At 38.5% G+C, this 26,685-nt stretch overlaps 1 protein-coding gene across 10 annotated transcripts in view; it reads left to right on the top strand.

The window, feature by feature from the left end:
• The window catches only part of LOC124866709 (cyclin-dependent kinase 17-like), a 71,735-nt gene that overhangs the window by 8,889 nt on the left and 36,161 nt on the right, over positions 1 to 26,685 (top strand). For 7 of the 10 annotated variants that reach the window (XR_007037890.1, XR_007037889.1, XM_047362637.1 and 4 more), the window contains exons 2-3: positions 6,796 to 6,954; positions 10,762 to 10,923. Coding sequence is in view for 8 of the 10 variants with exons in the window: in XM_047362637.1 (XP_047218593.1) it covers positions 6,825 to 6,954; positions 10,762 to 10,923 (292 nt within the window). In the remaining 2 variants the exon portion in view is untranslated. Of the gene's footprint in view, positions 1 to 6,557; positions 6,694 to 6,795; positions 6,955 to 10,761; positions 10,924 to 20,671; positions 22,046 to 26,685 lie in introns of those variants that run through there. The other 3 variants (XM_047362629.1, XM_047362679.1, XM_047362672.1) reach the window with 3 other exon arrangements.

Raw genomic sequence — 26,685 nt, 5'->3', positions numbered from 1 at the left:
CCTCGAATACCCTGTAGAGGGTATAGAGCTGGTCCAGTGTTCCACGGCCGGCACGAAAACCACACTGCTCCTCCTGAAACCGAGGTTCGACTATCTCCTCTCCAATACCCTGGCGTAGGCCTTACCAGGGAGGCTGAGAAGTGTGATCCCCCTGTAGTTGGAACACACTCTCCAGTCACTCTTCTTATGAACGGGGACCACCACCCCAGTCTGCCAGTCCAGAGGCACTGTCCCCGACCGCCACGCAATGTTGAAGAGGCGTGTCAACCATGACAGCCCTACAACATCCAGAGACTTGAGGTACTCAGGGCGGACCTCATCCACCCCCAAAGCCCTGCCACCGTGGAGCTTTTTAACCACCTCGGTGACTTCAGCCTGGGTGATGAAAGAGATCGATAGTTGTGTTATCAATGTTATTTAGGCAACAGGCAACATATATTTTAAATACAGATGTTTTATTTATTACATTATAAAGCTGACTCATTTTTCAAAAATCTTAAAAACTGTTAATGAAAAAATTATGCTTTAGAGCATAAAATCTTACAGACTAGTTTAGATGTTGTCATCACAAGGTATATGTTGGTTCTTTGTAGCACAATACAGTTTGTTACAGCTGGTCTTAGAAGGTCACCTTGTAAGTGCTGGAAAAGTGCTTGGCGACTACCATGCGGTCACAACATTGTCAGTATCTTCATGTGATACATTTACACAGATGAATTTACTTCAAGATGCACAATACAAGGGGCCGTATTACTCTACATTGGTTTAGAAAAGAAAGATCAGTTTTAAAAAAGGAAAAACATTTTGTGCACAAGAATTCTTTTGAAAGGCTAAAAGCAGAACGGCTCGTTATCCAGATGGCACACATCATCTGTGAAACGTGGTGGAAGCAATACGTGATAAAGTGTGGCTACAAACTGGGTTGGATCACATGTATTTATTGATCACTGCATGTAGCTTGATGAACACAAACAACAGTTGTTTGTTTTTTTTTTTCTTTTTTGTTGTTTTTTCACTCCACAAATCTGGCCTTTTATAGAACAGTGGCAAAAAGAAAGCCATTGTTGAAAGAAAGCTAAAAGAAGTCCAGTTTGCAGTCTGGCACAACCAATGCGGTGGACACAGCAGACTTGTGGAAGAAACTTCTCACAGGTTGAGATTGAAATCGATATTTTATTTTTTTTTCGGCCCGCAAGCAAAACAGTATGTGTGGAGGAAAGCTAAGTGTACATATTATCCTGAGCACAGCATGCTTATCATGAAACCTGGCAATGGCAGCATCACGCTGTGGGGATGTTCTTCTTTGTTGGGGATGCAGGTTGGAGTTAACAGGGTTATGGCAAAATGTAAAACGTTCAAGGGGTATGGATATTTTTGCAAGGTACTTTAAGAACAGTTGTCTGAGTTTTGTGATGGCAATCATACATGAGGCATGAAGGTGCTTAAGGAATCAAACCTTTTTAAAATTGTGATACTGATTTTTGATATATATATTTTTTTTGATATAAAGTACATTATTTTCTTTGGTTGTTTTTCTCCACAATTTCTTCCTACCATCTCATATCCAACTATTTAGGTTAAGTGGGGGAGGAGATGTTGAGGACAAGCCATTGGATTTATGAGAAGAATGAACCATTGTTTGGATTATCTGGCTATGTGTGTGTTTGTGTGTGGGATTCTGTAGTTGGGCAGATTTTTGCATTACTCATGCATCCCGCGGCTGCTGCTCAGAAAGCAGTGTTTGGAGCACCACAGTGTGTGCCCACTCCACGCTGCCACATTGCATGTATGTGCAAGCATGCGTGTGATTCGTGTGTCAGTGAATTACATAAAAATGCAGGTTTGTGGAGAGAAGATAGGAAGGAGGGCGATTTTTAAGGTAGGAAGGTTGAGACTGTGGACGTACATGGCTGTAACCTGACTATTTATGTAGAAAGTGCCTGTATGTTTTTGTTTATTTGGCACCTACATACCCTAGGTCAGTTTATTTTTTTCCTTTTTAAAGGAGGCAGAGAAATTCAATATCAGGTTCTCAACACTGCATTGTGCAAGGGTCTGTGGAGGGCTAAGAACTAGAAAAAAAGAGAAGTTTCTAAAGCAGACATGAACACGTTTGAATGTGTGTGTGAGTGAGAATGAGGTGAGAGTTAGGAGAGGAGTAATTCTCGTCTCTTTTCGTCTTCTCTTTACCTTACATCTGCAGATTTGGCCTGGGCCTGTAACCTAGCAACCCAAATGGTGTGCATGTGCATGTCTTGAATAAATTTGACTTTACTTCTCTATCCTCCTTGGGGTGGTCAATTCACCTCACTTACCAAAATACCACTAACTTGCACCCCACATGTTTGGAAACACATGCTCACAGGTTAACGGATGCAGATGAATGGTTCTGCACAAAGAGGTTTTATTCCATTTCTCCTTTTTGCCGTCTAACCTATTGACCTTTGATCTCCTGTGTTCGGTTTATCTCAGTGCTCATATTTTAACACTTGTGAACTGCCTGTGAGTTGCTTTTTAAAGTAATCTTAAAAGCAGAAATCCTTTGAACGTGTTGGAGACTGAGAGTAGCATCCTTCATCTGTTTTGTCTTTGTTCTTGTCTGTGGGTTGAGCAGTGTTTGGTGAATGTGGTCTGCACATGTTGGCAGTGTTTAGCCACATGTCTTGAACCGCGCACTGATGTATCGCTGCCAAGCTTCTTGCTCTCTCAATGTCCATCTGCACCAGACAAGAACAAACATCCTGTGGGCATGTTTAATGTTTCATTATTGCTGACATGTCCCATAAACAACCACAGATACAAGTCTCATCAAAGAAGCATATTCTTTTCAGTGTTTCCTCTATGAATGTTGTCTTGGGGGGCAACCAACACAAACACTTTAGGGAGACTTGTTTCTTTTAATGGCAGCAACATAACAATTGATTACTTTAATCAATTTCTACATGTTTGACAGAGCTTTACTATAAATGATTATTATTACTAATAATAATCATTTCTCTATGTATTATATTTATGTACCAATTCCTCTATGAATGTTGTCTTGGGGGGCAACCAACACAAACACTTTAGGGAGACTTGTTTCTTTTAATGGCAGCAACATAACAATTGATTACTTTAATCAATTTCTACATGTTTGACAGAGCTTTACTATAAATTATTATTATTACTAATAATCATTTCTCTATTTATGTATTATATTTATGTACCAATCTGTGATTGGCAGATGGTGTGGTTTATTTACATGTCAAGTTGCGAGTGCAGACAGCAGAGTGCGAGCATCTCCAGATAAAAAGTCACAACCTGGATTTAATAAAGCAAACAGCTAAAAGGTACCTACTGGATAATTACTGCATGGATGATTATGTTTCAGCTGACAAAGTTATTTATTCCCAACTGATGCATTGATTAGCCAATTTCTTAAACATTCCTTAAACTGATCAGTGAGGCTTATCAGGGAAAAAGCCTTCAGTTTGCTAGGGAGCATAAAGATTAGTTTCTGGAGCAATGGAAGAAGGTCATAGGGTGTGATGAATTCAGATATACCCTGTTCCAAAGTGATGGGCACATCACAGTAAGAAGAGGGGTGCATGAAATGATACACCCATCATGTAGTGCTTACAGTATAAGCCTGTTGGTGCCTTGCTGCAGTTGGTCTGGTCTAGGTTCAACAAATCTATATGGCCAAAAAAAGAGGTCAGCTGACAGCCCAGATATACTGAGTGACCAAGTTATTCCATCACTGATTTTCATCTTTCCTGATTGTGCAGGCGGGCTCCAAGATGACTGTGCCAAGATTTAACAGGCTCAAATTGTGCAAGAGTGATTTGAGGATAATTTTCACGCATGGGATGGCCTCCACAGAGCCCAGAACCCCATTGAGAATCTTTTGAATGTGCTGGAAAAACAATATGTACAGACTGATGTCTGACTTTCATTATTTTTACAAGATCTTGGTGAAACATTCATGCAGCTCTGGATGGAAATGAATGTTGTGACATTGAAGAAACATTAAAGAAATATGAAAGATAAAGCAATTCCACAGCAAATCTATGCTTTAATCAAAGCTAGAGGTTGTTCTCTAAAATATTGGTGTGTGACATTTCTTTCTTCTGACGTTTGTGGCACACATGGAACTGAACAATACTCTGTGGACTTGTTTCTTTGGCATTTAAGAACATAAAATGGGAAAAATGCGTGGTTGTCATCTTATATTGCTAATAGTAGTTAGCATCACAACAACTATTAAATCCTACTGGTTTTCTGACTCAAGTCAAAATTGAATGTGGCATAATTCCCAGAGTTGGGTTTTGATTTCTGACGTACATTAAACACAGTATTAAGGTTTTATGTCTGTAGTTAAATCCACAATTTTTCATACATCTGATGAGAAACACAAACACTAACCCTGGAAAAAAAAAGATCAGTCTTTATTTACATTTCACAACTGCAAATGACGCCAAGTGGAAATAATCCTTGTTAATCAATTGAATTACTCTATTGACATTACTGCAGTCAATCCCTTCTTATAATTGCTGACCAGCGTTTTACATGTTTACTCCTGTATTTTGACAATTTTATTTTTGGTGATGATCTCCAAGTCTTGTGTTGGAAGGCCTCCTTGCCGTCACCCTAATCTTTAGCTCCCTGCAGAGATTCTCTATGAAATTCCAGTGTGGACTTTGGCTGGGCCATTCCAAAACATTTACGCTGCTTCCTGTGTGAAGAAACCAGTTGGTAAAATAAAAAGATTAACTTAAACCTGAATCCACCGCATAACTGAATCATTTTCGACCTAATCTTTGGAAATCTTCTGATTATTCCATAATAAGGAAAGTTTAAACCACCTAGCTTTTTTTTCTGTATTGTTCTCAATGTGTCAGACTTTCTTGTTAACATTTTTAAAGTGGGAAAAGGTCGGGAGGCATTTTCTGTCTGTGACTGGCTGCTACTTACAATGAGCCTATGTATGGAATTTAAAAGTGTTCTGTGCTGAGATGTTTTTCTTTTATTATTATCTGTAAACACAACACTAAGTTAAGAAGCTTATGAGCCTTTTTATGCCTGAATGATTCATAGATCAGAGTTGAGTGGGTTAACAAAATCCACAGCAGCATTCCTGTTGGGTCTAAAGTCCACAGAAAAAGTTTAAAACGCCTAGAAATCCTCCCTCTCAGAAGCAAAAAGAAATGAGGGATGGCTAAGGACCTTTGCACAGTGCTACCATATTGCTCACAGGTAAATTAATATTCCAATCTGTAGTGCTCCTTTATGTTGTCAGCCACTGTCGGATGAGTTTCTTATTACTCTTCGTACTATATCAATGCAGATAAGATGAACACTGTGAAATTAGTTATTAGGGTGTGTGTGTGTGTGTGTGTGCATGCCGGATCAGGAGCACCTCTGTGTGTTAATGATAACATTTCTGTGTATTACCTAGGTAATAGGAAAAGCATGGGTACCAGCTGTTTCTCGTAATGTGACTTATTATTTCTGATAATTTGTGGATGATAGCTTCAAGTTTGCATGAGGCTTCTTTCTTAATAGAGTCTGGGAAAATATGCAAAACAGTGGGGGAGGGAGGTTAGTACCGTGATAATCCAAGTAACAGTTGATGTGAAATAAAGGAGGGTGTTTCTGCTTTCACTCTTTTGTGCTACTCTTACTTCGTGTCTTGGAGAGAAAAACCAAACCATAGTCTTCTGAAGTGGCAGAGACAATGATGTAAGAAATAAAGACTCTCCCTGTGCACATCTTCTGGTGGAGAAAAGCCAGTTGTCGTCAATGAGGATGTTTGAGTTCCCTCGAAGCGCTGTACATCTCTAATAGGCCTGACAGACTGAGAGCTTGAAAGGATGAATGGCTTTTGTTGAAGCCTCCGAGGATGGATTTGGAGTGAAGAGCAGTGGGCACTGAACGAGTTTCTTTGGATTAGAGGGAACAGGAAGTGGAAGGGAGACAGAAATGGTCTGCCATGGCTGCCTTTACCTCCAAAACACATGCATGCAAAGACACATATAGCAACTTTGGAAATTATTTATACTCAAAGGTTTCACATTTTATCACGTCACAACACGTCGCATTAAAACATTCAAAATGTGTCTACAGACAAGAGGAATCTTTTTTCTTCTGGGACACAAATGTGGAGCTCACTGCTTATTATTTTAAAAATCGGTTGATTCTCTCATGCAGCTGTATATGCAATGTATTATAAGGTATTATAAATAAGTAAAGACCAACTTCACATTATAATTGAGATGTTGGTGCATGCATCTTTGCTTAGGCTTTACTCCCAAAAAACCAACCAGTTATATTGCATATATTTTAGTTTTATGCATATCAGACAGTTGTTTGTATGCTATGGCTCTATTCCTGGTAGTGGGTGCCTATGTGTGTCAATCACAACTCATCTGGGAAGACTGCTGTTGTCTAAAATCTCTGACGAGCTGCACAGTCAGCCATTTACATGATTTTTTTTTTGTTTGTTGTTTTCTTTCCCTCTCGTTCTCTCTCCCTCTCTGGGTTTGTCTGTCTCTCTGTCTTTGTCTTTTATTCTGCAGTGTTTGCACTTGGGATACATAGCAATGGGAACTCACGCTACGTGAGCAAACACAATCATCAGGAGCCCAAAGAGCTTTAGAAAATGTGCATGGGGCCCCACTGCAGCAGTTTTGCCGTGCAGTAAAAATTAACAAGGTGCCAACGTTCTGGCTGCTAAAGGTTGTAATAAGTGAAATGCTAATTATTATGTTTTTATAGGATAATCATGATGTTGGTGCTGTTTTTCCACCTCCTTAGGCCAGTGGGCCAGTGGTGGAGCTGAGAAGATGGACAGGATGAAGATAATCAAGCGGAGGCTGTCCATGTCTCTACGCAGTGCTCGGCCTGTTGATGACTCCTTGTCTGAACTAGCTGAGCAGATTGCTCTGGATGAGCCATCCACAGCCAGGGACAACGGTGAGTCATGTCCTCTTGGATACATGAACGCCTGACATGACAGATCTTGGACAAAACCTCTATTTGGGAAATTTAGCTTGTTTGCAGCCATCATTAGTTAAAGCTAGTTTTTGCAAATCTTTTAGGTTTAGAAGAGCTCCTAACTTTTCAGAAACAGCCAAGATATTTACTATGTTGCTTTCTAGTAACAGAAATAACTGAAATGAACAAAAATAATTTATTTCATTACTTGCATAATGAAAGTAAAATAAAATGCAAGTTATTAAATGCTGATCTCTGTAATATCACCATGACCTCCTCCAAGCTTCTTCAAAGGCAGATTTAAATCACTGCTTATAAGCAGAAGACCTTAAGGAAGGACCCGAGAAAAAATCAACTTAATGAAAAAGCCTTTCGCCAACTGAGGAGCATAAAAATAGAGAGGATTATTAATAAGACTAATAATTACTAATAGACTAAAATTCTTTGGCTCTCTGTGATTTGAAAAGTTACAGAAAAACCTTTTATTGTGGAGGTAAGGTTCTATTACATTACAACAAATTGTGCAAGCAGTGCACAGTCCCTTTTAAAAAATTCACATCAGATTTCTTCAAGAAAAGTAAAGAATTGGCTTTGGTACTCTCCATTCCCCCAACATTAAGTATGTTGGTAGATCTTAAAAGAGTGGTAGATACGCAAAGAACCAAATGTCACATAACTTTGTGCCTTTTTTGACTAAGAATCGAAGAATGTGTACTGTAAAAGGCAAATTCACAAACCTATTTGTAAGTTCTAATTAGGTAAAAAGCTCAGTTACATCTAGCTCAAAAGTAACAAATCAGTTAAAGGAATAAAACATTCAAACGTCTTCTACAATCTGCAGCCATGCAATAAAAATATCCACATAACTTAATTTAAAAATACCCATTTAAACGTGATATCTCCTTTCAGATTTGTTAATAAAGTTCTGACAAGTTCCTCATTGAGTTAGGACGTGGAGGTCTCCCTGGAGTTAAATAATAAAATAATAAATACAGTAAACAAAATGGCTAATTCTTTGAACTCTTCTGCACCTGCTATGTTGGTGGCTGAAGACAGGACTTGATGTGAAAATAGTTGCAACTTTCTAGACTTGATAGATATTTACATCTTCATATATTTATTGCAATCAGCATCATTAATCTAGTTCAAAAATACAACCCCAATTCCAATAAGGACGTTGTGTAAAACAGAACATGAAACGGCATACAATGATTTGGAAATCCTTTTCAACCTATATGCAATTGAATAAACTACAAATACAAGATATTTAATATTCAAACTGGTAAACTTTATTGTTGTTTTACAAATACTTACTCATTTTAAATTTGATGCTTGCAACACATCCCAACTTCATTGGGTTATTGTGTCATAAATCAGCTCGTGTAAAACTGTTTCCCAATATGGAGCGGATTGCACTGCTTTGAAGTACATTCACTTCTCAGGATTCATCAGTTGTAGCACTGGGCCAAAATGAAAAATGTTACTCATGCCTTTTTAGGAATGGAAAAAAAAAAAAAAACCTTAAAAAATTTAACTACTATATCATAGTAATGTGGATAAGTGATCAGACCTTTGCATGGTACATTGTCCTGCAGAAAACGCTATATTTAAAATTAAAAAGAGGACAATAAAACTTTAAAAACGGATTGTATGATGTCATGCAATTTGCTTCAAGACTATGCATGTTTATAATTTTTGCCTGGTTTTGTTTACAGCATCCTCTACATTTTTCAGCATCCCTGGTAAAGATGTGCAAAAGGCTTTAAACTAAAATAATCCTGTATTACAGTATCATAATCTCACAATGAAAATCTTTGAAAATTCCAACCTCTCAGTTGATTACACTTATGCAGTGGGGACCTAATAGTTTAATATTTGTTATAGAATAAAAGCAACTGAACATAATAGTTTATTATTTACTTATTTATTTGGATGGTGTGCAAAATTACTCATGACACCTCTAATAATTCTTATAGAATAAATGCAACTGAACTTAGATGTATATATGGGTTTCTTGAGTTGATTAAAGTAATGCCTTGATGCTTGTTTTAATTTAAAATTGTGGTTCTTTAAGCATCATAATCTTACAGGAGAAGGTATTCTTAATCATTGCGGCCAAGAGATATTGTACTTTTGTTTTTCACTTTGTTCTCACAGGAATAATGTATTTTGTAGCTCATATGTGCTTTTGGCTCCAAAGTGTGGATGTAAAACTGTATCTTGTATCTAATGAAGTCATAAAGGTGGGGCTTACAAACTTGCAAATAATTTTACAACACCTTGTTAATTCACTGCAACCTTCCTATTCATCACCGCCCGCACCTTCATCAGCTTCATCACAGTTAACGTCATTGTTTACCTCACTCGGCCATCAAGGCAAAAAGACAGAATAGCACAAAGTCTCAAAGTTTTTGTGACCTCCATATTCTGTGTTTTCACACAGAGCGTCTCTGCTCATGAGGAAAGCAGTTTGTTTGAAACGCCATCTGCTGGGCATCTTTAAGGATTACAATTCTCTAGGCACCAATCAGAAAATTACGTCTGAACCTGGGATGAGGGGGGCTTAACGTTTGAAAAACTTAGAATGGCAGGCAGCTTGTTTTGCTTTGACAAAAATGAAACCAGAAAACTGGCATTTTTCAGCTGTATAGTAGCTGCATTGCATTGTGCTGTTTTTTTTTTTTTTTTTTATTGTAATACAAGAAGCAGAAATGTTGATTTCCAGCTTCAAGGCTGCAGCATCCATCCCTCTACCTAATCATTGTTTTAGTCACTGCCATTACTCTGCTCTTACATCTATCTTTACATTTTTACATGCCTCACTTCAGTCTTTAATAGCTCGAGCTATGTCAGCTCATTTCCAGAGAGCACAGCCGGCAGGTGCAAAGAGGCTGGAGGAAGTAATGTAGAGGATGGAAAAAGAAGGACCATTAAATTTTAACAACTACTCTACCACCACCATCTTCTTATGGCCTTTTGCTGCGCTGTGACACCTCCCTGCCTACATATGCTCAAATTCCCACGCTTTCAACTCTACATCTTTGGAAAATTGATAAAAAATTATTATCATGGAGGGTACAATAAAAAGTTTTAAAGAAATATAAATTTCCTTTATAATCACACTGGCATTTTAAGTCTATTTGAAGTGATAATGTAAAAGATAAGAGTTTGGGCTTTCATATTCTCCAAAAACATATGTGTTAATGCTTATGAGTCTGATGCTTAAATGATGAAACATCCCTTCGTAATCTAAGAGCTTAGGTTTAGGGTCATTTAAATATCTTTTGCGGCTGTCATGCTCAACCTTTCTTGCCTGCTTTCAACGGTGTTTGTGTTGCTTTTATGTCTGCATGTCTTGTTCTTGTCATCTGTTCACATCACTTGTGACTCAACATGTTTTCCAGTTTGCATGCCTTACACTTTTTCATTTCACATTCAAATGTGTCACTGCTTTTCCGTCTTCTCACCTCACCACAACTGCCCGTGTCCTCTGACTTTTACCTACTGCTGTTCCATATTGTATTGTTCCTATGTGTTCTGTATTTGGTTTGACTCCTTGTTTGGTCTCAGTGTTACTTTGTGCCATCTGTTTTTCCTCTCTCTTTTTCTATTACCAATTCCTGTCATCTCTGCCATTTTTTCAATCAAACTGCTCACGTTTTCTGTATTCTGGTTCGCTCTACCTGTCCTGCTTTTTGAAAACGTTCCTTCTTTTTCTCCTCTTCTCCATTCTCTTTCCTTTTTTGTTCTTTTTCCATTTCTGCCCGTGTCTGTCATGCATCTCAGTGCCCGTGGTGTGCTCAGTGCACCCTCCTGCCTCTCATAGTGCTCCCTCCTTCCTGCGTCAATATGCCGGTCATCTGGGCCGCACCGCCTTGCGCAGAGAGCCTGGCGGAGGGTCGGAGAGGGAAAGAGCCTTACTGAACCTGCACAGGACTGGATCTTTGGGTACACACACACACGCACACACACACACACACACACACACACTCGTTGAGTTATTTGTACAAAAGCCAAGAAAAATACTTGCCCCCCGGTTTCTTCTGTTTTTGTCGTATTTAAATGTTTTAAATAATCAAAAAATTAATATCTAAATGAATACAAAAAAGTTGTTTCCACGTAAAAATTTAAATTTAAGCAATTCAAACAAAGCTTGACTTATATGAAAAAGCAAATACCCCCTAAATCTAATAACTGGTTGCCATCAATCATTTGCGATAGCTGGCAAGCATACTTTACCTCACTATGAAGGAATTTTGGCCCATACTTCTAGGCAGAACTGTTTTAATTAAGCCACTCCAAACTTTGACAAGGCCACTCCATTACATTTGTTTCGTTTTTTGTTTTAGCCATTCAGAAGGGAAATTGCTAGTGTACTTTGGATTGTCATCCTATTGCAAAACCCAAGTGTGCTTGAGTTTAAGGTCTCTGAATGAGGGCCAGGCATTGTCCTTCAGAATTTTCTAGAGATCAGAATTGGTGGTTCCATCAATCACGACAAGTCGTCCAGGACCTGAAGGAGCAAAGCAGTACATGACTGTAACTGGTTTCCTGATCCTACGGGTTTGGCATTAATCAGGCCTGGGTGTATCTAGTGAAATTGAACAAAGGAGATCACAGGTAACTCATAATTTAACACGGATGTAATTCTTTTTTTTTGATAGAGCTTGATTAGTTTGGATTTTAAGGTAAAACAATCATTTCATGAGGATGTACGACAGCTCATTTTATATCTTTGCATCATTTTGCTGAAGATTACCTGAATCACATCAGTATATACAGTATATGCTGGGGAGGATAATATGTCGGAGTCTCTGTTATATCAGTAAATATTCTAACGTTTTTCGGTAAAATTAAGTTGGCTTCTTTTTGTGCTGCTAAGATTGCATATTGTCACCTTTGGTTGGGCCAAGTTTAGCTTTGATTATAACAGTTATTTGCTGCGATTTGTTTGATTTCCCAACTTTTCCGGGTTCTCAATGGGGTTAGGGTTTCAGAATGAGTGTTGGCCTTTCCTAAGATATTACACTCCGCCTTAACCAATGCCAGGGGTTAGACATTAATCACATATATCATTTATTTTTACAGTTAATACAAAAGTATTCATATGGACAGAAGGAATAGTAATTTATAATGGGCATGCCTGCTGTTGTAGGGTAAATCTGTATTTAAAACCAGTCAACTGATCAGTTATTTGCTATTTCTTGTGAAACTGAACACACATCCTTAATCAATGTTTTACTACAGGAATGATTGCAAAGCGAAGTAACAGACCCGCTCTTTAAGTCAGCAGTGTGTTACGTGACCCATTGAAAGTGTTATCTGAAACAGTTAGATTAGAAACCTGCAGATAAATCAGATAATGTTTACTTTAGACAAAAACGCGGTCCTTTTATTTTCAATCGCAACTTATTTACATGACGAATATTTGTGGCAATTTTCTTTTTAAAAGAGGTATGCTTGGTCTCAGTGTTACCTTGTATTATTTACCACTTTTGTTAAAGTTCTTTGTTATATAACATTTCTTTTTATCACAGTAAAAACCTAATGTAAAACGTTTACATTTAGTTCAATATTTATTATATTAAGCTTACTTAGTATTTGGATCTAAAAATAGTAAAAACAAGTGACTTAAACATCCTCCTCTTCCTTGTAGACAACTCATGCCACAGTTTTCAGCACTGTCTGTGTTTAAATATTCCTTGCCCATTTCACTCCCTTTCTGTATAGTTTTGTGTGTTTATATTTATGGAGAATTGCCTAAGATTTGACAGTTTGTTCATGTCTAAATACTGAGACCAAGGAATCCCAACAGAACAAATGAAATCAACATTCCTATTTCCATTACCTGTTAATGCTTTTATTGTTGTGGCTTATCCTCAACGGAATTGATCAATGTGCTTGTGATAGAGCTTGACTATCCTGCAAATATTATCTAGAATGTGGAAAAATAATAACCGTAATGCAACGTGCACAAACACACCCATAATGCACATGGTTATACTCAAACAACTTACATACCGTCTGCATTCCTTCTGTCTGCATAATGTATCGTTGCATTTGGCTTTTATGGATCTCAGTAATCTCATTTCTCAGCTTGGCTGGATGGCTAATGTCAGGAGTAGTAGGGCAGGGTACAGTAATAAAAGTAAATTATGACTAGAAATAGAAGGACTAAAGGTAATCCTGGAGATGAGTTCCCCCTCCGTTGATCTGCAGGATTTCAGCTAACTTAAAGTTCATGTTGGCTTTGTGCTTTGCATCCCCTAAGCATATTGCATATAAATCCCAAAATTTAAAGCAGAGTCTGCACCGTGAGAGTTTATTGAGAGCCAGTTGGAAATAAAGCATGTTTTGATAAACCTTCGAAGGTTCTGTGTGTAGAAATGCAACGCAGTAGATGCAGTTAGAGAGGAATGGATGATAGACGAATGCCATTACTATTGCCGATATGACTGTGCTTGAATCAGTGTACCAAATGTGCTTAATGTTTGTGCTGAAGAAACTTTTTGTAGTATGTATACTATTTTATAGTGTCTTACATTTGTAGAAATTGAACTTTTCCACAATTGTTATGCTATGTTTATTGGGATTTGTCTATACAGTCATGGTATGTGACAGGCTAACAAAGATGTTAAAATTAGGGTTGGGTTTAAAAAAATATCCAAACCTTTGAACATCTCAGAGCACAGTTTAATCCGGAACAAGTTCAAGTCTACCAAGTAACATGTGTCCACCTTAACTGACTGGCTGGGCAAGGAGAGCTTCAATCAGAGAAGCAGCCAAGAGCAATTCTGGAAGAGCTGCAGAGATACACAGCTCAGGTGGGAGAATCTGCTCGCAGGACAACTGTTAGTTTTGCATTCTTTAAATCTGCTCTTTGTGAAACAAAAATAACTCCCCTTTAGTTTGCCACAAACCATGTGTAAACACAGCAAACTTGTAGACCAAAATATAAAGTTTTAACCTGAATGCCAAATACTAACTAACTAACTAACACTGTAGGTGGATGAAGCTTAATACAGGTCGAAAGAATTTCAGAGTCTCAGTCGACCTGCAGACCTAATGTAGTTAAGAATCTTGAGCAAGACCCGAAAAATTGACATTCACAGACGCAATCCATCCAATCTAACTGAGCTTGAGCTATTTTGCAAAGAAGAATGAACAAAACGTTTAGTATGTGGAGAATTACAAGTTTTTAGAAACATAATCCAAAAGTCTTGCAGCTATAGCGAGGGGTGAAATGCACCCAGAGGGACTGAATGCAAATGCAGGCCACACATTTCAGGTTTTATTTTGTAAGATTTTAAAAACAATGTATAATTTACGTTCTGCTTCACAACTATGCACTACTTTGTGTTGTACTATCACATTAAATTTGAATAAAAGAGATTGAAATTTATGATTGTAAAGTGACAAAAGTTCAAGAGGTATGAATAACTTTGCAGGTCAGTGTACACTAGCTGATCAAGGTATCTTTTATGAGGGATGATTTAGGTCTGTGTGCTCTGGTGGACAAACTAATGGTTAGTGTAACCATCATGCAGAAATGCAAGAATAAACCAGTACCCAGAGATTATTGGTTTGGTTGAGTGACTTTGAACTCCACATCTGTTTCTGAGCTCAGAAGATCCCCAAATGGCCCATAGCGTGACTCAGAACCTAGAATAGATGCTACTCTATTATTTAAATTTTGATAAGGTGTAGTTTGAAATGTTATGGGGTACTCTCTGTGGGTGTGTATTGCCCACTGGTTGGTCTTGCTGACTCACTGTGTGCCATTCGACAGTCAGAGCACGTTGGATCCTTTAATTGAGGGACATGATGCAATCTCTCTTTCCTGCTGCACTAAGGAGATAACCCCCCCTTTCTCTGTCTTTCACTTTCTCCATCATAATTTTACCAGCTTTCTCTATTTATCTGTATGAGTCAAGGTGAAAGGAGAGCACAATCTCTTTCATTTCTATGGTATACATTCCATTCAAAATAATATCTTGTCCTTATGTCTTATGTCTTAGAATTGTATGACTAGCCTCATTACCCTCACTGCTTTCATAGGAATTACGAAGATTGGTTTTAGCTAGGTGGTGCTAATCAAATGCGCATGATTTAGTGATCGTGTGCAAATCTGATTATCTCTATTAAAGCTGAAGTTTTGGGCAGTTTTCAGGTCTGAAGCACTAGGTGTGTTAACATAATGCAAAGGACAAAAGACATCAACAGTGATCATATACAGAGCTGCTGCTTCCCATCTGAATAGGGATGTTTATACACCCTTTTCTTAGTCTGTCATTCTACAGGCAAAACAATCATTCACAAGTGGAGAACACTAAGGACAGCTGTTAATCTTCCCAAAAGTGGTTGTTTGAGCAAGTTCACTCTGAAGTCAGGCTGTGTAAAGCCCAGAAGAAATTTCTGCCAAAATTCAGAAGTTACATCTCACACTCCACAGGCGTCACTTAGCTTGTTTATTGTTAACACGGTTCTTGCACAGCTTGGAAAAATTCAAAATTTGACTCAAGGGTTTTAATAAATATGCGAAAGAGGAAATAAAGAATAGATACATACCGTATTCCTTGTCCTATTGTCTACATGATAAATTATTGAAATTCTCACCAGTTTGCTTTTAAATTCCATCCATCCGTCCGTCCAAGTTAATATTGTCCTAGACTGACAATATTGTTCTTTTAAAATTAAAAAGGGAGTAAGGGTATGCAGTGTTTTGAAGAAATACCAGGATAAACGTAGATTACTACCTTTTTTTTTTTTTTTAAATACACAGAAGAAAAAAAAAAAAACACCACAAAGTATGAAGCTGACTTAGGTAATAACTCTTTGTTTTGTAGTCCTAGATGGGTTTAACAAGCCTGGTGGATGTTCTGACCTCAACTTGCTTAGACTGCTGGGGCAGAAACTACAAGGGGCAGTGCATAGATAATGGCCTCTAATGATGCAGTGATGTGAAGATGAGAAGGCTCAAACTATTCAAACATTTTTCCATGACTGTATGAAGAGAGGTGTGCCTGTAAATAACGAGGAACTCGTGATAATACTGTGTTCTTTAGAGGTGTGTGCCCAACTTGCAAGTTTGCATTAATCTAGTGCTAAATAGGCAACACCCACACATAAAGTGAGGAATTATTAACGATGCAGTTCTCAGCCTCATCTCTGCCTTTGTGTTTGTATGAAAATCTGTAGTTACACTGTTGAGGATTAGTCGGCCTTCCTGTCGGTTTCACAGACAGATCAACTCTGCTGAAAGCTGCCGACTCGTCTGCAAACCCGTCGCAAGTTGCTATTTTCGATAATGTCACACAGTTGCCTCCTCTCCTTCTTCACTTCCCCTTGTCCTCTCTTCTCTCTGTGAACTTAAAATACTACATTGGAATATTAAATGCAAAGATAAAAGAAGTTTTTTTCCCCTGCAATTTGCACTCCTTAAGATAATTCATCAGTGAAATGGAATAAATGTAACACATTAAAACTGCATTAATAGATGGAGACCTCTCCCTCATAGTCTGGGCTCCCTGCTATCCATTTACACATTCTTGGATTGGATTTGATAAGAACAATGAGGTGGACTCCTTTTTTTGAGGTTTGTGCTTGAAGCTCGCTTGAGGCTTAAGCAAGATGTTGCTAATAAATGCTGGTAATTTCCAAAGCTGAATGTGCAAAGTGTGTTCTTTGGGGGGTTTTGAATATTAGGGATCAGCCTAAACAGGGCTAGAAGCTTACAGGAGGCACTCTAGTCCCAGTAATTGAATAATAAGATTCCTTAGATGCAGATAAGAGGTTTAGAGGTAATTACTGGAGTCTAGAAAATCTCCCGCCCCCTCGAATGCTTGTGTGTATGTTTCTCTTTCATGCATATTCCTCAGGGATTATGAAATGCACTTTGATTTTTATTGTCGGATTAGTCTACAGACGGGCTGTATTATATAGTATTTATAGAATGAAAATGCAACAACACTGTTTATGTGAAAATGTGACTATGAGAATGTTTACAACAAGGCGGCAGTAAGAAATGACAGTGAAATAAACCTTCATGAGAGCAAGCAGCTGTCTGAAATGGCTGCAACTCAAGGGGAGACTCTTTCAAGTCTAATGTTGTGTCTGTGAAATAAAGAAATGTGGAAACAGTGGTGGGTGAAGGGCTGAGTGGCAAGCTTTTTGTCCTTGATGTTTTCTCCAGCCTGAAGCTAAAAGATTCATCTTTAGAAACCATCATATACTGTTCTTTGCAGTGCACTGTAAGTGACCAGGACTCTAATGAAAACATTACATGTAGGTTTCTCTTAGATAAAGTGAACTCCAACATGTGAACTCCAACAATACTTTTTTAGTTTTCTCTTCACACCCAGATATTTAAAAAAAATTATTCTTTTGTTATTTTAGGTAATACTTTGAATTAGACCACATAATTACAATAAACAAACCGATTACAGCTGTGACTGGATGGATATTAGGTTCACCACTATTGACAAGTAGGGTGTGTGAGCCTATTCATGAGCAGGTTTTCTTAGTTAATGTTTACAAGACGGCCTGAAAACCGATGTGAAGGAAGATATGAAGCTTTATCTCCTAGCAGTTTGTGAATCAGTCCCTTAAAGTGTTAATTATTATGAGGAAAGATGGCCTTTTATGACTTTATCTTGTTGACATTTAGATGCAGTATCCATTCAAGATGTCTTGCTTTGTCTGAATACTTCCTTAAGGTGTTATCTTCTGTTGTATCGAGGAGCCATCATCCAAAGAAAACCTAGAGATAAATATGCATGACAATATGAAAAAGAAGATCTTGCCACCAGGAACCCATGGGCATTTAGCCATTAACACTTATTATTATTATTATTATTATTATAAGAGCTCTCTGCACCAATGGGCCACATCACATCTACCTTTAAAGTCTACCTTCAAAGACTCAATTACACACCTGCAATATTTAGTGAGATCCTTCCCTTTGGTGTAAAGCTATCATTTTGCTATCCACTCCCAGAAGAGATAAACAAATAAATAAAAAAAACACCTGCCACACACCCAACTCGATGGTATTCCCATTTAAATATAAGCGTCCCCACACTCCACACACACCTGACAGTTACTAAAAAATGAAAGACTTCCTTCTGAAAGACCTTCTAAATCAAACATATAATTTTCTTTTGACAAAAAAGCACTTTTGAAGTGTTTCCTATTAAACTCTTCAGTGATAAAAGGTCTATAATGTTTCATCAACAAATGTACACTCACGGTATTTACAAAAACAATTTAACAAATGTAATAGCTTTTATTTAGATTATTTTTCTACATCGTTTTTTATATAAACTTGAATAAAAACCTTCTAGATTTAGTTAAAGAACACTTTTGTATGGGTTGGTTTGTTTAGTAAAATTATCTTATAAGATATTGAGGGAGCATTCTTTCTGCCAGCTGACTGGTAGTGTGCAGCAGCAGTGGGCCAAGCAGAGAGCTTTGATAACTGTGTCCTGTAAAGCAGAGGAAAATTCTGGTTACTCTGGGTTTTGAAACCATACCTTCTTAAATCCTAACTGATCCATGCGTACATGTAAGGACTACTTGCTGTCGAACGTTTTATAGTTTTCTTTGTTGCTGAGTCGTTTATTCTGTAAAAAGAAAATGTATCATACAGGGGTTGGACAATGAAACTGAAACACCTGTCATTTTAGTGTGGGAGGTTTTATGGCTAAATTGGACCAGCCTGGTAGCCAGTCATTGATTGCACATTGCACCAGTAAGAGCAGAGTGTGAAGGTTCAATTAGCAGGGTAAGAGCACAGTTTTGCTCAAAATATTGAAATGCACACAACATTATTAGTGACATACCAGAGTTCAAAAGAGGACAAATTGTTGGTGCACGTCTTGCTGGCGCATCTGTGACCAAGACAGCAAGTCTTTGTGATGTATCAAGAGCCACGGTATCCAGGGTAATGTCAGCATACCACCAAGAAGGACGAACCACATCCAACAGGATTAACTGTGGACGCAAGAGGAAGCTGTCTGAAAGGGATGTTCGGGTGCTAACCCGGATTGTATCCAAAAAACATAAAACCACGGCTGCCCAAATCACGGCAGAATTAAATGTGCACCTCAACTCTCCTGTTTCCACCAGAACTGTCCGTCGGAAGCTCCACAGGGTCAATATACACGGCCGGGCTGCTATAGCCAAACCTTTGGTCACTCATGCCAATGCCAAACGTCAGTTTCAATGGTGCAAGGAGCGCAAATCTTGGGCTGTGGACAATGTGAAACATGTATTGTTCTCTGATGAGTCCACCTTTACTGTTTTCCCCACATCCGGGAGAGTTACAGTGTGGAGAAGCCCCAAAGAGCCGTACCACCCAGACTGTTGTATGCCCAGAGTGAAGCATGGGTTGGATCAGTGATGGTTTGGGCTGCCATATCATGGCATTCCCTTGGCCCAATACTTGTGCTAGATGGGCGCGTCACTGCCAAGGACTACCGAACCATTCTTGAGGACCATGTGCATCCAATGGTTCAAACATTGTATCCTGAAGGCGGTGCCGTGTATCAGGATGACATTGCACCAATACACACAGCAAGACTGGTGAAAGATTGGTTTGATGAACATGAAAGTGAAGTTGAACATCTCCCATGGTCTGCACAGTCACCAGATCTAAATATTATTGAGCCACTTTGGGGTGTTTTGGAGGAGCGAGTCAGGAAACGTTTTCCTCCACCAGTATCACGTAGTGACCTGGCCACTATCCTGCAAGAAGAATGGCTTAAAATCCCTCTGACCACTGTGCAGGACTTGTATATGTCATTCCCAAGACAAATTGACGCTGTATTGGCCGCAAAAGGAGACCCTACACCATACTAATAATTATCGTGGTCTAAAACCAGGTGTTTCAGTTTTATTGTCCAACCCCGGTATTTCTCAGTATTTGCTCCTGCTGATAGTCATGTTGATCAGTTTTCTGAAGGCCAACACTAACAGTAACATGTTTAGCCTCTATTTTGGATAAGTGGTTGATAATTGAGCTTGTCACATTTTCAACGCCTTTCCAGTTAATTTGGGGGGGGACAAAATCAGCAGAAAAAGCTATTTCCTGCTTCAACTTAATTTTTTTTTGTTTTGAACATCTCAAGATTATTGAGTTTCAACCTCCACATGTGAAGCTGTCTGAGCACAATGAGAGGAACCTGCAACACAAAACTCAGCATATCTTTTACTGTGATCATTAAAAATATATGAAAATATTGTTAGATAAGCATAGCTTCGTCAGATGAACAAAATATTGTGCCCAGCTTATAAATACAGTTTTGTAAGCTGCACAAATACAAATAGGCCTAGGTCTTTAAAAATGGTTGCACAAAATGGAGCCACAAAGCTCACTGGCTGTGCATGGTTGTGGCTGACAAAATTATAAATGGCAAAATTACTTTCTCTGCGCTTGACATCCCTTGATGTATATTTAGTTGTCAAGATTGGATATTATCTCAATATTCAGCATTAGTATTGTAATCACATGTTTTCCTAAAATTGTGCAGCCCTAGAATTCTGTCGTCCTTAAGCTAAGTCAAAATCATGTAAGGGATCTATCTTTTTAGGTGAGAACGTTTTTTGTATGTGAGGTCAGACATGTTAAGGAGATGATCTGTGATACTCTGTGTCAGAATATTGAGCTGTGTCACGCCCATGAGGAAGGACAGAGAGAAAAAGTGGAAAAGCAACTAGGATGCCAGAGAAATCTATCAAAAAGCCCCTGGGCTTAATTTTACCCTTGGAGAGTGATACGAACAAGGAGCCGGAGAGTAGGGAGCAAGTGAACATGAGAGAGAGGAGGGGAATAGGGACGAGATTGAGAAAGGGGCTGATCATGCAGAAAATTTTGTCATCAGTTCATGCCTTGAAAAACAGCACTGATCTCCAATACCATCTCCGATCTCAGTGCGAGCGAGGGAGAGATGGTAACAAGAGGAGGCAGAGGAAAAGCGATTGCTATCATAAGAGAGGGAGGGAGTATTGGCAAGGTGAAGGGAGGCAGCGAGAGGACTGAAGCACTGATAGGAGTGCCACAGGCAAGGAAGGAGTGATTGAGAAAGGGGAGTGGAAGGGAGAAAGCAGCATAACAGCCTGAATAGAGTGTACAGGATAAGAGTGGGATCGCAGAAGACATCAGGAGAAACATCTGAAACGAGAGAAAAGAAATCAAAGAAAAGAGGAATCTGGACTTCACATGCAAAGAAAAGTAACAAGGGATTTAGGGGGAGAGAAGATCTGGTAGTCGATGAGGTCAGATAGTTGAGCATGTGACGGATGAAACTGTTTTTTCCCTTGGAGGCGTACGATTGGACTGTGTTGTGAATCTCTGCACGTGTTTGCTTGCTTGTGTCACGAAAATACGAATGAAGACAGAACACCTGTTATTCTATGAGTTTGCATGCATTGGGTAATATCTGCAGCATTTTACCTACCTGCACGCTGTTTGACCTTCCTTAGTCAGCAGGAGGAGTGTGACTGCAGAGAAAAAGAAGAGAGAAAGGAAAAGAGGTGAAGGGAGGGCGACTCTACAGAAAAAAACCCCGAAAGAGAGAGAGTGTTAAAGTGGAGTTGCAGCTGAGGGAGTTGTTGCTGTGATTACTGTGCTTGCACTGTCCTCACAGTCTTAGACCTGCTCGCATCTGCTTGGAGCTCCTGTGGTGATACAGTGTATTGGATTTTTGCTTGGACCTTTAATCATCTACAGCTTCTAAGACAAGACTCCCACCTGTATCTATGGACTAACACAGCTGAAATGACCTCAGTTTTTAAAAAGGCCTGGATTTAGTTTTCCTACTTTGTGAACTACATTTCTGAACATTTTAGGGTATTTTCAAATGCTAGTGCTGTGAGTGTTCCTCAAGAACGAATATGTCAGACAATCCTCAAGGGTGTTTTGGACTTGCTCCCAGGGTGGGAGACTCCAAGGTTGGAGATGCTAAAACGGGAGAGGGGATGAGAATGGGAGAGAGAGACACTCCACTGAGGCTGTCGCCTTTCCGTATGCTTCGAATGCTGGATTCATGCCGCCAACCAGGAAACCGGATCGGTAAGTAAAGTTTCACCCAGAAGTTCATCTGCACCCTGATCCTGCATTTCTATCAATTCATGGCAATATCTGAGAATGTATTGAAACTGTAAACATCTTTCAATAATAGCGAGATGTTGGCCATTAATTTTGTATAAGTAAATTATTGCCTTTCTGCCACCTAAATACGTATATGACTTCTGTTTACAACCACACTGGCAATTGTTGGGACAATTTTACTGCTGGGAACATAAAAATGGAAATAAAACAAGTATCCTCCAAATAAGTTAGTTTATATAAGTAGTCTTTCATTGATATTACAATTTGATTAATTTACAAGGCTGCTCTAACAAAAGATGCAACCCCTTAGCAATGAGGTTCTTAGGGGTACTTATAACTCCTTAAAGAAGATGCAGGTCTCTTACCAGATTCAGAGATTGTGGTGCCCTGCTCGAAAACGTTTTTGAAGTTTGTAGGAGCAATAAATATATAAAAGTATTAAATTAAAGAGATTAGGTCAAATATTTGCGTAAGTGTTTGAAGTAAGTCTTAGATGTTCGTCACAGTTTGAGGCTCCTCTTCACAGGTTTTTGCATCCTTCTTTTGAAGCTCCTTTTTGTGTGCTGGATATAGATTTCCAGCTTCCTGTGGCACATGCAGAGCTGGCTGAGTTAGTCCTAAAAGTAGCCCCCTCTGTCTTTTAGCAGGGAGTCAGAAACCCTAACTAGGCCAACCCAGCTGCATGAAGGGACGCAGCGGTAACTTGTGACATTTACTGTCTGCTCTTTGTCTTCTGAGGAACTGGAAAGAGGGGAGCACAGTAAATGTTTGGATGATGTTTTAGTGGGACTAGAAGTGTGTGAAAGTAGGACATTTGTGCTTTGTACTGAATGTGAAACGACCTAATTCCTTCCACGAAATCTTGTCTTATGTCATTCACCCTCATTAGCTTGACTATTTACACACAAACAGGCGAGATCAGGGTCTTCTAAAAGGAAAAAAAGGCTTTCTTTGTTGATAGAGTACTTGGATACCCACTTGTCACAACCTTGTGGAATTGTGTCAGCTTCTGTTCATTTGTAGATATCCAGGATCAGTTTCCATTGACTCTGGTATCAGTTACCTCCAGTTTAAGGTTTCACCATCTGGGTTGTGAAAGTTAATTCTTGATTATGTCACCACTGGCTGCTCAGTTGTTTGACCATTTTATTACTGTTATTACCTGAATTCTTACATCAGAAATGTCTAATGATGATAAGACTTTTGCACACAAATGGAAAATTAAACATATAGGTACGTTTACTATTCATCTATTACTGCTTTTGTCAGTTCATAGACCTTTAGATTAAGTTGTTGTATGTCAAGCATTTATAGATCGGTCACTAATAGTGATCCCCAAAATGATCACATTTTCAAAACAAAAATAATACCACTATTACTACTACTAATAGATAACTACATATTATTACAATATTTACTTTTGTTATAAATTGTTTAAAGCTTTAGCAGGTTAGATATAGCTGTAATAATGCTGGTTATTAATATACACAGGGGAGTCTTAAACTCTTCACAATCAACTTTGACAGCAAAACCATTGCATTGCAGCTTTTTACCAATTCACACAATGGTGGAAGAGGTAAACAAATAAATGTAATTGGTGTCAGATAAATGTGGTTTTAGAGCTGAAGCAAATGAATATATTGGGTAGTGTCAGTTTTTGTTGTTCATGTAATGCTGATAGCCTGACTAGTTGATCTTTGCTAATTAACTAGCCAGTTCTACTTTCTTACAAATCCTAAAGTCAGTCATTTCAACACTACGTACACTGATTCTTGCAGCTTGCTGCCAAGCTTTTTTTAAAAAAATTTTAAAATAGGTTTTATCTAAAGGAACGTAATGCACTGGCACCCACGCCTTAACTGTCTGTGCCCAAAACACTTTCAAATCCGATGACCTCTTTCTGTTTTGACAAGGGGACACAGGTTTAGAGGGTTTCCAGTTCCTTCTTCAGTGTACAGAGCTTACAGAAAACACTGGGTAAGGGAGGTGTTGCTGTGCACGCAGAACCTCTGTAATTAATAGAACATACCAATCTGACTGTTTACACACATTAAAATAGCCACATTAGCCTCTTATGTTACGCCCCAACTTTAGCTTATGAATGTTATTTTGACACTAAAGGATTATTCCAGTCTGGTCTAAATGTTGGTTAATACATTTTAATTATCTATGTGATTTATCTTATATTGTTCATTTTTAATTTTAGAAAAACCTTTGAAAGACTCCTTGATTAAATAAACTTTAAATACTGAAACACCCTAAAATGTTGACTTTTTTTTGTTCGGTAGCCTGATTAAATGTTTGGAACCTTGAATTTGGAACGACTTTAGCCTGGAGATCGTATTTTATCTACAGCAATATGTTGATTATATTCTAGCTTTCTCACCCAAAGAAATTAGTTAAAAAGGAAAAAAAAAAAAATTGTATTTACCTAACTGGCTTATTGCAAAGCATGGTCACATGTTTCCCCAATTCAATGTCTGATTGGGTGATCAGGTCCTTGCGATGACTCCTTTCCCTAAAGCTCTGGCTGCCAAGAGCTGAACAGCTGAGTCCTGAGATAACAGTACCACAGAACCAGCCAAAGGTCGTTCAAACAAGTCCGGACCAGTTTGGACAACCCTGACTTTAATCATTAGGAAATATACCTTAGCGTAATTAATAATTGATATATTCCTCGATTTCATGTACTTAGTTTGAGTGATGCTAAATGAATCCTAATCTGAAAAATATGCAAAATCTGTAAATATGTGAAAAAGATTGCTCACTCGGGAGAAACAAATTAATCCTTCAGATATACATTTTGATAACATATTAGACTGATTATGACATTGATTATTTATGTACATTAATTTAACACCACTTTAGATTATCAACTGCTACACCTCAGTACAAAGTTATTTTCTGTCAATGATCATTTTATTACTAAGAAATACATAAAACCCATAATATTAGTATATTTCAGTATGGTTGAAATAACAAATCAGTTAAGTCCTTACTGGTTTGCCCAACTGGGTGGGTGGCATGCGCACCATCATGATATAAAAAGTATGAGAAGATGTTTCTGATGACATCACACAGATTCAAGAGGAATCTCGAATACCTGAAATAGAAAAAATAAGTAAGAGATCAAAGGGATGGATTTAAGGTCTACATTAGGTTCATTAAATTATGACTAGAGTGATGATTGACATTCTGTATTTACAGTTTTACATTGGTTCAAATGAAATGTTTCTTTTTTTTTGCTTTGTTCTATATTTTCCATTCTTAAACACCATGACAAAGAATACAGCTTGTCTTCCTCATATCCTTATTACAGGAATAGATACAAACGAATAACCTAGAATAAGCCTTAACCGGTCTGCAACAGTCCACCAAACTAAAACAAATAGCCCAGAGGTTTTTATATCCCATGGCTGAGTTGTCACATTCTGTCAAGGAAGTTATTTTTCTTTCTTCCAAATTACTTCTTCCCTCCATGTTCTAACCCCTTAATCTCTGTCTGTATGTCTCTCATGTGCAGCTGGTTGGCTGTTGCAAGGATAAACATGGCAGTTTATGACAGATTACTTTCAAATGCCTTCCCTTTGCTGAACAAGTTGCCGTCTTCTTTGAATGAACATAAAGAAACCTTCAACAGAAATACAGACTGTATGCGCTGAACATGACCCAGACTCTCTGACAAGGAGCTGAGGCCATTTTGTCCCTTCCCCCACACTTACCTCACAACAAACCAACATGATGCAGGCAGTCTTGTCAGCTGCACCATGGCTCATTAATCGGATGGATTCTAGGCCAGATGAAGGTGTTGGGTTGGCATACAGTTACTGTCTTACCTCCTCATCTTATGAGTGCCATTTTATACACACTTGGCTTACACCCTTTCTATTACTGGTGGCACAGTCAATCATTTGGAGACCTGCCTTTGGCGTTTATAGAAGAGGAAATTAAATCTAAGGACTGTGTCCTACAGAGTCTTGTTAAAGTATACATACTCCAGGAAATGTTTCCCATTTTGTTGTGATTCAACCACAAACTTGTAGATATTTGTTTTTAGGATTTTTAGGATAACTTTTACAGCCACAGCTTGCTGCAGTTACGACTACAAGTCTTTTGGGGTATGTCTCTGCCAGCTTTGTACATTAGAGGTTTAAATTTGTTGAAATTAGCCTGTTCTTCTTTGAAAAAAGACTTTAAACAGGTTGTCAATTGGATTTATGTTTGGACTTTGACTTGGCCAGTCTAACACATGGGATAGCTCAGCTTGTATGGTTTTGGTTATTGGCCTGGTAAAAGATGAGTCTCCACCCCAGTTTCAGGTGTTTTGGTGCATCCAACACGTTTTTTTTTTCCTTGACTGCCATCCATCTTGGCTGCTGACTAGCTTGTGTGTCCATACTGAAGAAAAGCATCAACGCAAGACCATGAATCTGCCACCACCATGTGGTGGAGATGGTGTGTTCAGGGTGATCTGCGGTTTCTTTGTGCCACTCCGGATCTTGTTTCATAACCAAAATGTGCTTTACTTCTGTCTTTATCTCTGACCTGTCTGGTGTGTACCTTTGCTGTTTGTGTACAAATCTTCTCAAACAAACCACTGA

Source organism: Girardinichthys multiradiatus, chromosome 1 (genome assembly GCF_021462225.1).
Source record: "Girardinichthys multiradiatus isolate DD_20200921_A chromosome 1, DD_fGirMul_XY1, whole genome shotgun sequence".
Lineage (NCBI taxonomy): Eukaryota > Metazoa > Chordata > Actinopteri > Cyprinodontiformes > Goodeidae > Girardinichthys > Girardinichthys multiradiatus.
Note: the sequence above shows the minus strand (reverse complement) of the source record. Positions and strands in the feature narration are given on the sequence as shown.